This window comes from Neophocaena asiaeorientalis, unplaced genomic scaffold, assembly GCF_003031525.2.
Source record: "Neophocaena asiaeorientalis asiaeorientalis breed wild unplaced genomic scaffold, Neophocaena_asiaeorientalis_V1.1 scaffold521, whole genome shotgun sequence".
NCBI lineage: Eukaryota > Metazoa > Chordata > Mammalia > Artiodactyla > Phocoenidae > Neophocaena > Neophocaena asiaeorientalis.
In genome coordinates this window covers 3534025-3546741 of record NW_020174712.1, presented here as the reverse complement: position 1 = coordinate 3546741, position 12717 = coordinate 3534025, and the positions used below count along the sequence as shown (strand labels likewise).

The following is a 12717-nucleotide window of genomic DNA, read 5'->3' as shown; positions in this document are numbered from 1 at the left end:
AAATTGTATTGAAAATTGGGAATCTAAACATTTTATAAATGTAATGAATTTTTGAAAAGTCAACACTTTTTATTAAAAATTAAAGAATTAAACATCCTAACCATGATCTGTAGTCATAAGAAAACAATGACAATAAAAATATAATATGCAAATGATTTATATTATAAAAATGTATCTCTTAATTGGTATAGAAATCCCATTCTAGTTCAGAATAACAACTCTATGGATACTTCCTTTAGTATTAAATTCATACAATCTAGTAGTTTTCTATGGTATTTTACATTTTTTTATATTATTTTAAAATTCCTTCATTTCTTCTTTGGTTTTGGATAAACTGACATTTTAATTAATATAGTCACTAACCTTAGTTTAAAAATTGATCTCAGGAGTAATTTGATTTGCCTTTTTCAAACTTTGTTAGGTAAATTCTAAGATGAGACTCATTTATCAAAGTAGATTATTATGAAAACACTGCCCTACACCATCCTTGATTTAAGCATTATTTAATAAACTCTAGATTATTACCTGTATTATCTTTAATACAGGTGTTAAAATATATGCACGAGCAGGCTGTTTTTTTTTTTTTAAGTGAGTGGTAGAGCCAAAACTTTACATAATCTCTAAAATAGTACTTTATTTTCCAATAGAAAATGTTTATAAGGTATGAGTCTAGACCACTGTACTTCTATTTTTTATTTTTTTATTTTTTATTTTTTGCGGTTCGCAGGCCTCTCACTGTTGTGGCCTCTCCCGTTGCAGAGCACAGGCTCCGGACGCGCAGGCTCAGCAGCCATGGCTCACGGGCCCAGCCACTCCGCGGCATGTGGGATCTTCCCGGACCGGGGCACGAACCTGCGTCCCCTGCATCGGCAGGCGGACTCCCAGCCACTGCGCCACCAGGGAAGCCCCTAAAGTGCTTTTTTAAAAAAAGGTATAAGAAAGTCAGCACAATGACTAGAACAATCTGAACATTAGTCAACCTGTCATATTGTACCAAAGGTGACTTTGCTATTTTCTAAAGGAGGGAGTAATATCTATTAGTGACTAGGACTTTGATGGAATTAATAATAGAATGAGACAAAAAATCTCAAAAGACATAAAGTTACATACTCCTAGATAAAATGGCATATTCCTAGATAATGTACTTTCATATACGAAGTAGTGTGTGAATACACGCACTAAGCATGTGTGTGTCTGTGTATAATTAATAAAAGGATGAATTATAAACACATATTAGATTCTTCTGAGCAAAGCCTAAAGAACCTTTACTGGAATGCTTCCGATAATGAAGAAGGTTGGTGGGTTTGACTTGTATTCTCTTTACAGCAAAAAGGGTTCAAAATTAAGTTGTTTGTTTGCATTTCTCTCAGGTAGTCGAACATCTCAGACTGTCAGACAGATATATAACAATACTTCTTCTATTTTTCAAGTGATAAATGGTGTAACGAGGCTTTGAAAGCTTCAGCAGGTGTTGCAATCCTGGTGAAGTCACATCAACACGCCACTTGGAATCTCTTTCTGAAAGTCAGAGTTGTCCTCTGAAAAGATTTAGGTGGAAATTGTGAACCTGAAACACCAAGCAAAATTCTCATTAAAATGTTACAAATCCCAGGTCCCAAAAGGATCATGTTATATGTTCCATGCAGATGATATTTTTTAAAACGAAAAAGAAACAATGTCACTTGTACACAAATCAGGAAATAGTCATCTGGAAAAACTGCCACTCTGGGTGCTGAGAAGAAAGGGGTGCTTCCCCTCCACTGGGCCTTGGTCCTGGCCATGAGTTCCCCCAGAGAACTCTGTCAGCTACCTTAAGAAGTCCTTCCCACTCTTGGTCCCTCAGCTTCTCCTTTCTTTTTTTTTTTTTCTGCTACAGAAATAATGCTGATAAGTTAATAGCCCCTGCGCTTTTGGACCTGGAAGCAAAGGTAAGCAAGAGACCACAAGCCTGCTTGTCAGAGAAGAAGAAGATAAATCTTTAGAAATATAGGAACATCTCTCTTATGTACCCTCAATCACTTCTACAGACATGAAAAAGGCCTCCAACCAGCAATAATGACAGTTGTCACAAAGTTATTGATAAGAGAATACAGTGACTTAGTATTTGGTGAAAAATTAAGAGTGCAGATTTTAAACAAATTCAGAGCCCAGTTTCCTCTCCTAACCTCTAGTACTGTGCGCCCAACAAACTATTTGGCATCTCCACTTAGCACGCTGCAGTCAACATCTCCGAAACTCCTTAGCCACTGTCTGTTGGCCATCCGCAGAATCATATTTACCAACCGTCACTGTCCTCTCTCTCTCATACCATGGCTGCCTTTTAGAGAAAGAACTGTTGTCATTGAAAATGACAGAGAATACTCCTGGGGAATGCACAAGGCAAAAAGCAACAAAAAGACACAGCAGCTTAGAGCTATGAGCATAGGAGAAAAATCTCCATTAAGAATAGAGAAATTTTGACATCACTATGCTATAGAACTATAGAAGGGCTGACATAAACAGTGATAAACCTGAGTTGTCCCAGTGCTCGAATTATACTAGATTTATTTTAAAGTTATTTCCCTTAAAACAGCAAATTATCCTCTACATTTGAGATTATCTATAATACAAATGATTCATATTTTTTGAGCAGTGTATGCTTGGCATCTAGCTAGGTCCTTTCCATACATTTTTCCAATAACTGTTTTCTCCATCTAGTCTGTTATAAAAGAACTGAGGCCCGGAGCAGTTGAGGCTCTCTTAAAGTGCTCAGCTAGTAGGTGCTCGAGTCAGGATGGAAACGAGGCATTTGATTCCAGAGTGAGTGGCACACCTCATGACGATGCTACGTTGCCTCCTTGAACCAAAATGTTGGTAACGGTTTTGAAAATTAAAACATCATAGGCCTGAATTCAGTCTAGAAACTTCATTCTTTAAATGGCATACTACCTGAGAATAAGTATTAGCTGTAAAACTTTACATCATAAAATACCTAGAAGATTTGTATTAATTTTGTGAAGCATTTTTATAATGAGATCTTCAAAGAGAATCTGAAAATAGAGTTTCATTCAGAAGAAAAAAATGGAAACTCTACAGCAGAGAGAGACATTGATTTCTCATAAGACTCAAGACAGCATTTTCTTTTTTATGAGGGTGAGGCTCTAAATTATTAGGAAACTTTGGGCATTTTCTCCTTTAAGATTGTGCAAATTAATAAAAGGAAACCTCAGCCAAAGTTGGGGTTGGAAAGCCAGTAGTGGGAGCTCTCATGCCCTGCCCACCATTCACCTTTAATTACCCCACCAGGAAGACATCAGTAACTGACTGACCCCAACAGGAAGAGACTACCTTGCTCTCCCAAACAGGAAGCGCAGCTACATTCCTGCCCCAGCAGGAGGAAGGAAGACTTCCTTCTTGCCCAGCAACAAGCCCAGCCAATGGAAAACCCGGCAGCTCAGCCAAAGACAAGCTATCATCACTTGAGCTTTTACCTTCCTCCAATGAACTTTCCTTTTTTCCTTGCTGATGATCTCCTTTCCCTGTCCTGCCTTCCTTTTATAAAAGCCTTCCATGCCCTGCAACTCCTCAGAATATCTCTGTTTGCCACATGAGATGCTGCCCAAATGATTCATGAATTGCTTACCAAAACCACTTCGATCTTCAGATTTACTCAGTTACTTTTTGTTTTTTTAACCAACAGCAGAGAAGTGCTTGTCTTTGCGGTTTTGCTCTTTATGGAGATTCCTGAGATATAGCCATAGATGACAAACTCTTGGTCAAAACTGTCCTCTCAAGGTCGATAATCTCCAATTTCTCTTTCCAAAACTTGAAACTTCACGTATTACATCATTTTATTTGTATATGGAGAACACCGACCTGTCAAAAAACCTTGACCTGTCCATGTGTGACCAGCAAATTCCCTCAGTGTCAATGAACCTTTTCGGGGTGTATCTGACTGTTAGAAGAAAAATAAAATGAGGGATGAGTTTTATCATTTCAAATATTTTAAAAAACGAAAGTTATGGTTAACAGAGAACCGACCCAAAATGTACGGGATGTGCTGGGCTTGAAACCTGTTCCATGGCCGGAGATCGTTCTCAAAGGGGTGATCCTTCTACACGGACAGGTACTGTGCTCGCCACATGTTTTTGTGGATGCCTTCCTCTGAGCTAAATGAAGGATGATATGCTCTTGTTTAAAATAAATGCAATCCTTAAAAAGACAAAATCTATATATGCTTCAATCAGTCGCTCGCTTATTTGAAAACTTTTTATTTAGATATTGCTAAGTATAAGGTCCACTAAACACACCTATCAATTTAATTATGTAATTGTAGTTTTTAACCCGGTAAAGTGGTAGGGCCTTAATAAGTAAATATGGATTAAAAACCTTAACTGCATAATATTCTTAATATTAAACTATGATAGAAATGTTCTTCTGCATTTGTGAAGCATCTAACTTTTTTAAAATGTGATATTTGACTGCTTTTAGGAGTCTACTCTAAGCCACAATATTCTAAAGTTAAATATTAAAGATTTGCAACTCTTGCCTTCTGAGAATGAGTTTTACTGTTATATTCAGGGAGGCAGAAGGAATGCGAGAGAAAGCCCTGCCTCAGCTGGTTTTTCTCTCTCTAGGCTTTATGTTCTCACACTTGGGGGTCTTCTGTGTTTTATAAAACAGACACAAGTTACTTGTATTGGAGTGAAGTGAGCAGTCATTATAAATCTGGGGGAAACCTGGTTAGGCTTTCTACCAGCAGCATACCTTCCCCAGACTTTCTGTGGTCGCCTGGCTGAGTTGAGCTTGGGTGAAGAAGACATTATGCCTACATTCCAGTGAACACGGCAAAGATTAACTGTAAAAATGAGAGCTGGGAAAAATGGCAGGGTATGTTACTGTGTTCTTAATCTATGCCAGGCATTATTTAACATCTACAAATTCATTTAATCCTTATAACAATTCTTTGAGGTAGGAATCATTATTGCCCTTTTATAAGTGAGAAAATTAAGGCTCAGGGAGACTAACTGGAAGCAAATCATATAAAGAGTTTGTGTGGCAGGATTCAAACACAGATCTGCCTATCCCCTGACGTAATCTTCATGCTATTTTCTTCGCTACACCATCCTGACCGTCAGATATGGCCTTGACACCTGGACTTTCTGATTTAGTTCGGGCCGTGTTTTTATTTCACAAAATATAGAATTAATCCTCCCACCTCCTATAAATTCTCACAAGCCAGTTACTTTCAAGAAACAGATCATGGCGACATTTTATGCTACCGTGTTCATGTGGAAGTGTCCAAATTATGTTTGTTTGTTTTCCAACAAACAATGTAAATGGTGCACTTAAATATTAAGAAATCTGTCTTACAGAAACAGGACGCCATCCGGGAACTGCCATATTCTGCTCCCCAGTCTCTGAGCCTATTGGTGGCAACCTGCTCCTTGAGGTCTGAACTGGTGGGGAGGCCGTGCGGTCCACGCCAGTTTGCCTGTAAACACAACAACATGACCTGAGCACCGAGGTACAAAGACGGACAGAGCTTACCGCGAAGCTATTAATCACAACCTGCCTCCCAAAGGAAACGCCAAGTAGGATGAACTGAGTTTCTACAAGATGGGCGGGGGACTGAGTCCCAGCCCCAGTCACCTCTGTGTTTAGTAAGGACTGTGAGCCTGTATTTACTGAGTGCTCAGCTATGCTAGCCCCTGCGCAGAACACGGAAGTTTTTGAATATCTAGTTCCTCTCCTTAAGAAGATTACAAAGTACTGAAAACAAATCAAGTAATTAGATTACAATGCAATGCAGTTGATATAATATAGTGCTACGGTGTCTGGTTCTGAATACAAGCACTGTAGAAATTTAGGGAATAGAGCAATCAATGAAGGATAAAATTAATTCTCAATGTGCAGGGCCTAGATGAGGAAAACCACAAAAATTTATGTAAGGTCATAAAAGGCAAAATATGTTCTCTGATGGGAAAACTAAGTTTTGTGAAAATGTCAATTATTCCTACATTTTTAATAGATTTAATGCTATGAGGTCCAATGTGATACTTTTTTTTTAAATTTGACAACCAGATTATAAAATTTATTTGTCAACATGGGTGAGTAATTTCAACAAAGGAAGAGCAATGATGATAAAAGACCTTCCCTACCACATATTAACACTGAAAAATTAAATTGTCTAATTTGTGCACAAGAATAGAGATGGATATTCTAGAAACAGATTCTAATTCATTTATTTATTAATAAATTCATGAAAATTAAAATATGACAATTTTTGACTCATCAAGTTTTAAAATATACATACTAACTAAAGTTTACAGGCTGCAAGGAAAGAGTCTTGTGGATTGCTAGTGGGTCTATAAATTGGTAGAACCATTCTTAGAAGAACTTTGGAAAAATATTTCAAGAGCCTTAAAAATATCCATAACCTCTGACCTGGTAGCTTTACTTCTAGGACTTACCACCAAGAAACAGTTTAAAGACATCCTTACTAAAATTTATGTAAGATAACATTCACTGTACAATGTAATAGTGAAAATATAGAAGAAATGAAAATTTTCAGTAATAGGGCAACACAGTAAATTATTATATACCCACATAATTATATTTTAGTCATTAAAATCATGCTTTCAAAAATGTCTGATAGGGCTTCCCTGGTGGTGCAGTGGTTGAGAATCTGCCTGCCAATGCAGGGGACACGGGTTTGTGCCCCGGTCCAGGAAGATCCCACATGCCGTGGAGTGGCTAGGCCCGTGAGCCAGGGCCACTGACCCTGCGCATCTGGAGCGTGTGCTCTGCAACGGGAGAGGCCACAACAGTGACAGGTCCATGTACCGGAAAAAAGAAAAAAAAAAAAAAAAGTACAAAACTCTACACTATATTAAACTTTCACAGGTTGGGGAGCAATTAAAAAAGATACACTAAAAGGGCTTTTTAGCATGGCAATAATTTTTAAAATGTTGAAAGACATGGATCTACAAATAGGGAGAGGCCAGGACAAGACAGGAAGGGAATGTACAGTTGGAGGTGTCTGAATTTATTTCAGTAAAAAATAGAAAAGGTTTTTGATGAAAGCCTGACAGTGGAGCCCGGGTGGGCTGGGAGGAAGAGGAGAGAGCCAGTAATGTGCTATTGACACGGCAGAGGATGACGAAGAGGGTCCCAGGTGGCCAAAGTGACATGGAGGAGGGAGTGAGATCTTGAACGAATTAACAGAGCAGACTCAAATAAAGCTGGAAAGAGCACTTCCGACTAGTGAAAGAAACGCTGACTTATCATAAAGCTGTAAAGGGTGCTGTGGAGTGCATCTCGAAGGAGTCCAGTCACTTGTTAGGCACTGGCAGCTGCTTACACATCCCCCCCCGCAGGGGGACCTAGATGCGGTCCCTGTAATAACTCCCTCCCGTGCTGCAGGAAGCCTGGTGGCCTGGTGGTCCAGGGGCTGGTCTCCAAAGCCAGGCAGCACTGTGGGGGAGTGATCTTTGGCCAGTTATTCGACTCCTTTCAGCCTCTGTTTCCTCACCTTAGATTTGGGATAATGTGAGTACCAACTCAAAGGTTTGTGGTAGGTCACAAATAAGATAATAAATGTGATTCATTTAGCTAGTGCTGGGAACATGAAAGCAGTCAACAAACACTGGCTGTTGTTAACACAAGTATTGCCTCACACTTGAGTGAGTGAGAAAACTGGAAAGCTCCTTCGTAATTCTACAATAAAGGAAGAGACAAATTCCTTTCTAATAAGGCAATGATTTGATGTTGATCCCTAAGGTCAAAAGATTTTCTGAAATTCCCTACACAGGATGAAACTCGCCCTTCAAGATAAATAAAAACTAATGGGTATATGTCCCTTTTAACAGCATCTTATGTACATCAGTTTTTACACCTCACAATGAAAGTATTAATTGTGTATATATAAAAGCATTAGCTAATGATTAGTTTTACAGACTCAGCCATTGAAACCCATCTAAGACCCTCTCCATCAAGAGTTTCATTGCGCTTAGCTGCCTGTGCTGTAGATACATGGCCTGACTTTATATTCTAGTATCTAGCTAATAGCTAGTATCTAGTAGTAAGTATACTACTGGAACAAATTCATGTTAAATATCCAAATAATGAGCTACTTAGAAAACTGTCCACATAAGATTTGACAGGGGATGCTTTGTCCAGAATAAACCATAAACCCTAATTGACAAGCATCTCTGTCCTCCGTGACCTTTGTTTTACCACCAGAGAAACAAGACTTACAGTTTCGTTCCCCTAAGAACTTCATCACTGTACACGCTAGGGATTTTTATTCTCTGTGATTCTGAGGTAAGAGAAGGCAGCCTCCTGTATGCCGGTGTTTTCTTTGCAGAAGTCTGTAGTCCGCGAGCCTCCAAGATCCTTGCCAGACGGTGCTGGGCCGAGGCAAGACCACCGGCCCCTAAACCCAGTGATCTGTCCTCTTGCTCACTCCTGGGGGAGGGAAGTCAAGTTCATTACTCACATGTAAGCTCTATGCATTTGCTCATTACTAGGCTTTGTCTAGAACACAACCTGGCACGTAGAACTTAGTCCTATTTGTTGAATGAATGGACAGACCAGCATTTCCAGTTCAATTTTAATTTCAGTGAAGGATCATCGACAGGGGGAAGAGATCTCATTGTTTTAAGTCTCTCACTGTTTGTAATCAAACCGTATAGTCCACAAGATTAAGAATTCACAGCTACAGTTCCCTTTTCTTATCGGCCCCAACCTAACAGGAATTGTTTTGTGGTTGTCATTAGAACAGGCTGTTTTCACTCTTACGCATTGGCTGTACGTGCTCAGACACACCTGGGAGCATGGGATTAAATGCAATTCTTATCATCTCGTCCTCAGTGGTCTTTAGTGGTCGAGTGTGTCCAGCACAGGGAAGAGGCTGGGTGATTATTTTTTATACGTACTGTGTTCTATCTGTAAAATAAGTAGGTCTCTGCTGAAGCGGTTTTGCTTTAATTGTCATCACACCATTCAAGTCACTATAAAAATTATTGGAGAAGCGATGAATCTGAGGAAAGTGAAAAGAATAAAAATTAAACAGCACCCAGAGCCGTTGCAATTACAGAGCCTGTCAGGAGCCCACAGGAAACAAAGGGCCTCAAACTGGCTAACTTGAGGTGCATTTAATAAAGGGACCATACTTTCTAAAGACGTGTGAAGAGAAATGAATAAGGGATGACGAATTCCCCAAGGCTTGTTAACAGCAGGGACACATTACCACACCTAGGCTTGGAGCAGCAAGAAGTGAGGGAGAGGTTTCTGGAATCTGGACCGGGTAGCTGATGGAGAAATGCCACCAACCCACTGTGACCTGGTAGAAGGGCCAGGAGGAAACAAGCCAGGCCTCGTTCTCCTCCGTACTCTGAGCTCCCAAAAGCTGCAGGGCAGGGAGCCCTCTGTTCATTCACTGTGTGTGCACCTTCACCAGGGTGAAGAGGGTGGACAGAGAGTCTGGAGAAGCAAAGAAAAGGTGTCCCAGCTCCCACTGGTCAGCTTGTCTGGCACCTCTCCTCCGACCCAACCCTTCACAGCTCACCCCAGTGAGCTTCCCGGACCAGCTCCAGAGCCTGGGAAAACCTGAGACCAGAGTCTGACAGGCTTGCATTTGAATCCCAGTTCTTAATGCTCCCTGCTTGGTCATCTTGGAAAGATTTTTAACTTCCTAATCTTTACTCTGGGGATAATGATTCCTACTTCATAGAGTTATAGGAGAATTCAATTCGATAACCTTGGTGAAAGCATGAAGTCAGGGCTAAGTAATTATTAATTTCCTTTTCCATCCCGTAATATGACCAACTAGGATTTAAAATAATATATAGCTTCAGGCAAACAGGATTTCTGAAACTAGAATTATAGTTCGAGAAAAATGTGGCACCCCAATCACATTTTCCTCATGTTGAATATATATAAAAGTAAACGTTAGAGGAATAAAGTAAGACCTATTGTGATTATCACTAAAATGCTTTGACTATTTCAAAATAAACTCTACTAGTACTTTACTTTTACTTTAAACTTTGTTGCCCATTCACTTTCTTTTAACTTTTATCCAAATGCAAACAACAAAATAGCCGTAAAAAGCATTTTAAAAAACCATAAAAAACTGTAAACACAACAAAATATCTGTTAAAATAAATCCTTAGGTTTTAAAATCTCCATATTTTTCAAGTGTATTTATATTGCCTGATAGTTAAATGTTCTCGGTTGTCATCACCTGTTCCTTTATGTGATTCATACTTCAATATGAAAAGTGAGCGATACTGTAGAGCCTGGCAGAGCAGTTTAAAGAGACCAAAAAGTTCATTAAACTGGTAGCAATTCCAAAAGTTTCTTTTGAACAGCACGGACAAAGACTAATTGTAAGCCCTTAAACTAGAGGGTAAAACAATCCTATGAGATATTTCTGTTTCAATCCACTGCTCCGTGAACCTCGGGCCCTATTGCTCCTATGCTAGGTGCATGTTTTTGTCTCTGCCTTGTCATCCTCCCTTTTCTTTTTCAGCTTAATAAATCTTGCCTGTCATTTAGGATTTAGTTCATGTATTACTCTACTTTGTGAGGGTATGCTGTTTTCCCTCTGAGCCCCACAGCATTAATGAGCTAAAAGACATCTAATTATAATATATAATAAAATATGATATGATCTATAGTTAGCATCTGATTATAATAATCAAAGCTAACACTTAGTCTGCTCTGTGCCACACACTGTACTGTCTTATCTCCTTTAATTCTCATGGCTTCCTATTTCATAGATCCCGTAGATAATGGAACAGGCTTTGAAAGAAAGGGGCAGATTCAAGATCACAGAGTCAATAGCTTGTGACATTGGACTCCGAAGTTGTAGTCTATATCCAAAGCTCAAACTCATCCACTCTAAACATATCTTCTAGGTTGCCTCTTTGTGTGTGTGTGTGTAGTATTGTTTGGTATGGCTTGACTCCCTCCAACTAACTTGTACGGACCAGGAATCCTGTCTTATCTTTCTCCTGCTTCCCCACAGCAGACGGGCTGCGCAAACATAAAGTCCAAACTCCTTAGCACTCCTGAAGGTCTCCCATAAGCAAGCTCATCCTTTCCAGCCTCACCTTCCACTAGATCATTTTTTTTCTTTTTAATTATTTTATTTATTTTATGTTTGCCTGCATTGGGTATTCGTTGCTGAGCATGGGCTTTCTCTAGTTGCAGCGAGGGGGGCTACTCTTCATTGTGGTGCATGGCCTTCCCATTGTGGTGGCTTCTCTTGTTGCGGAGCACAGGCTCTAGGAGCATGGGCTGCAGTAGTTGTGGCTCGCAGGCTCAGTAGTTGTAGCTCGCGAGCTCTAGAGCACAGGCTCAGTAGTTGTGGCGCATGGGCTTAGTTGCTCCATGGTGTGTGGGATCTTCCCGGACCAGGGCTCGAACCTGTGTCCCCTGCATTGGCAGGCGGATTCTTAACCACTGCGCCACCAGGGAAGCCCCTCCACTAGATCTTTGAATAGGGACACAATTCAAGAAAAATTTATTGAGTTCCCAGTATATACCTGTGTTAGGAGCTCTCACATATTTATATGGCTTTATCCTCACAATAATCCATTTCACAACATATTATTACCCTCGTTCTATAGATAAAGAAACTGAAGTTTAGAAAAGTTAAACATGTCCAAGATAATTCCCCTCATAGGTCTCTTGATTCCAAACACCCTGGTCTTGCCACAGTGACTCTGCTTGTCCCAGTATCTCATCTTCTAAGCCTCAGTCCAATCACTGTTCCCCTCCCTCACTCCTCCATGTGGGTCTGAATTGACCCACTCAGAATTCCTATCCAGGAAAGCCTACCCATTTCTTCATGTTTCTGTTCAAATTTCACCTCCAACCAAAAATGATAAAGCCTCACTCCAGGCAGAATAAATCATTTTCTCCCTGCTTCTCCTACAACTCTTTTGCACAACGCTCACGGAAGACTTTGCATCTGACCTGTATCATACTCTTCACTTTACTAGGCCAGGGAATATGCTGTGTTCATCTCTACATCTCCTTAAAACACCTAGTACAGTTCACTTAATACAAACTCAATTAATGTTGAATGAACCCAACATATACTCATTGATTGAGTCTTTTATCACTTCGGTGGGAGGACAGGAGAACATCTGTAACCTTCAAATTGGCTAGAACTATTGGGGGAAAGCATTTTTTTTATGGAAACAGCTCTACAGTTCAAAGCAGGTGGAAAGTCTCAAATTTGAGTGTCCCTACTCTATCAAAGAATCTGGTGATTCTATTCAACTTCATGAAGTAATTATTTTTAAATTTTAGTCTTATTGGCCAACAGACCCAAATATCTTGATAACAGAATTTAATAGAATGGCACTCTTGACAAACTGAGGCCAGAGATATAAAGATTGAAGGAAAGAGAGAGTGGAAAAGCATCTACCTGAGGTGGGTTAAGATGAGAAGCCAGGGATACACTTCGAGTTTCAGAACTTCTGGACGGGGGAACACTGGACACATCAGCATTAATACAGGAAATGACCATAGGTGGAGATTTATTCTCAGCTACTTTCAATTTTTCTTTCTGTTTTTTTCCTTCTGTGCCAAAGAAAAATCAATATTATTAAGAAAAATACTATCAAATACATGTACTTAAAATCCCGTTCTGGGCTTCCCTGGTGGCGCAGTGGTTGAGAGTCCGCCTGCCGATGCAGGGGACACGGGTTCGTGCCCCGTTCC

General features: G+C 39.9%; 1 protein-coding gene across 4 annotated transcripts in view; it reads right to left on the bottom strand.

The window, feature by feature from the left end:
• Positions 1–1330: 1330 nt before the first annotated feature.
• Positions 1331–12717, bottom strand: part of FAM149A (family with sequence similarity 149 member A) — a 42922-nt gene continuing 31535 nt past the window's right edge. Inside the window, exons 8-14 of one of the 4 annotated variants that reach the window (XM_024759930.1) lie at positions 12422–12576; positions 8919–9022; positions 8239–8448; positions 5353–5473; positions 3856–3934; positions 3623–3723; positions 1480–1567 (exon numbers count right to left, since the gene is read on the bottom strand). In XM_024759930.1, coding sequence (XP_024615698.1) covers positions 3650–3723; positions 3856–3934; positions 5353–5473; positions 8239–8448; positions 8919–9022; positions 12422–12576 — 743 coding nt within the window. In that variant the 3' untranslated portion in view covers positions 1480–1567; positions 3623–3649. Of the gene's footprint in view, positions 1568–3622; positions 3935–3984; positions 4192–5352; positions 5474–8238; positions 8449–8918; positions 9023–12421; positions 12577–12717 lie in introns of those variants that run through there. The other 3 variants (XM_024759931.1, XM_024759929.1, XM_024759927.1) reach the window with 3 other exon arrangements.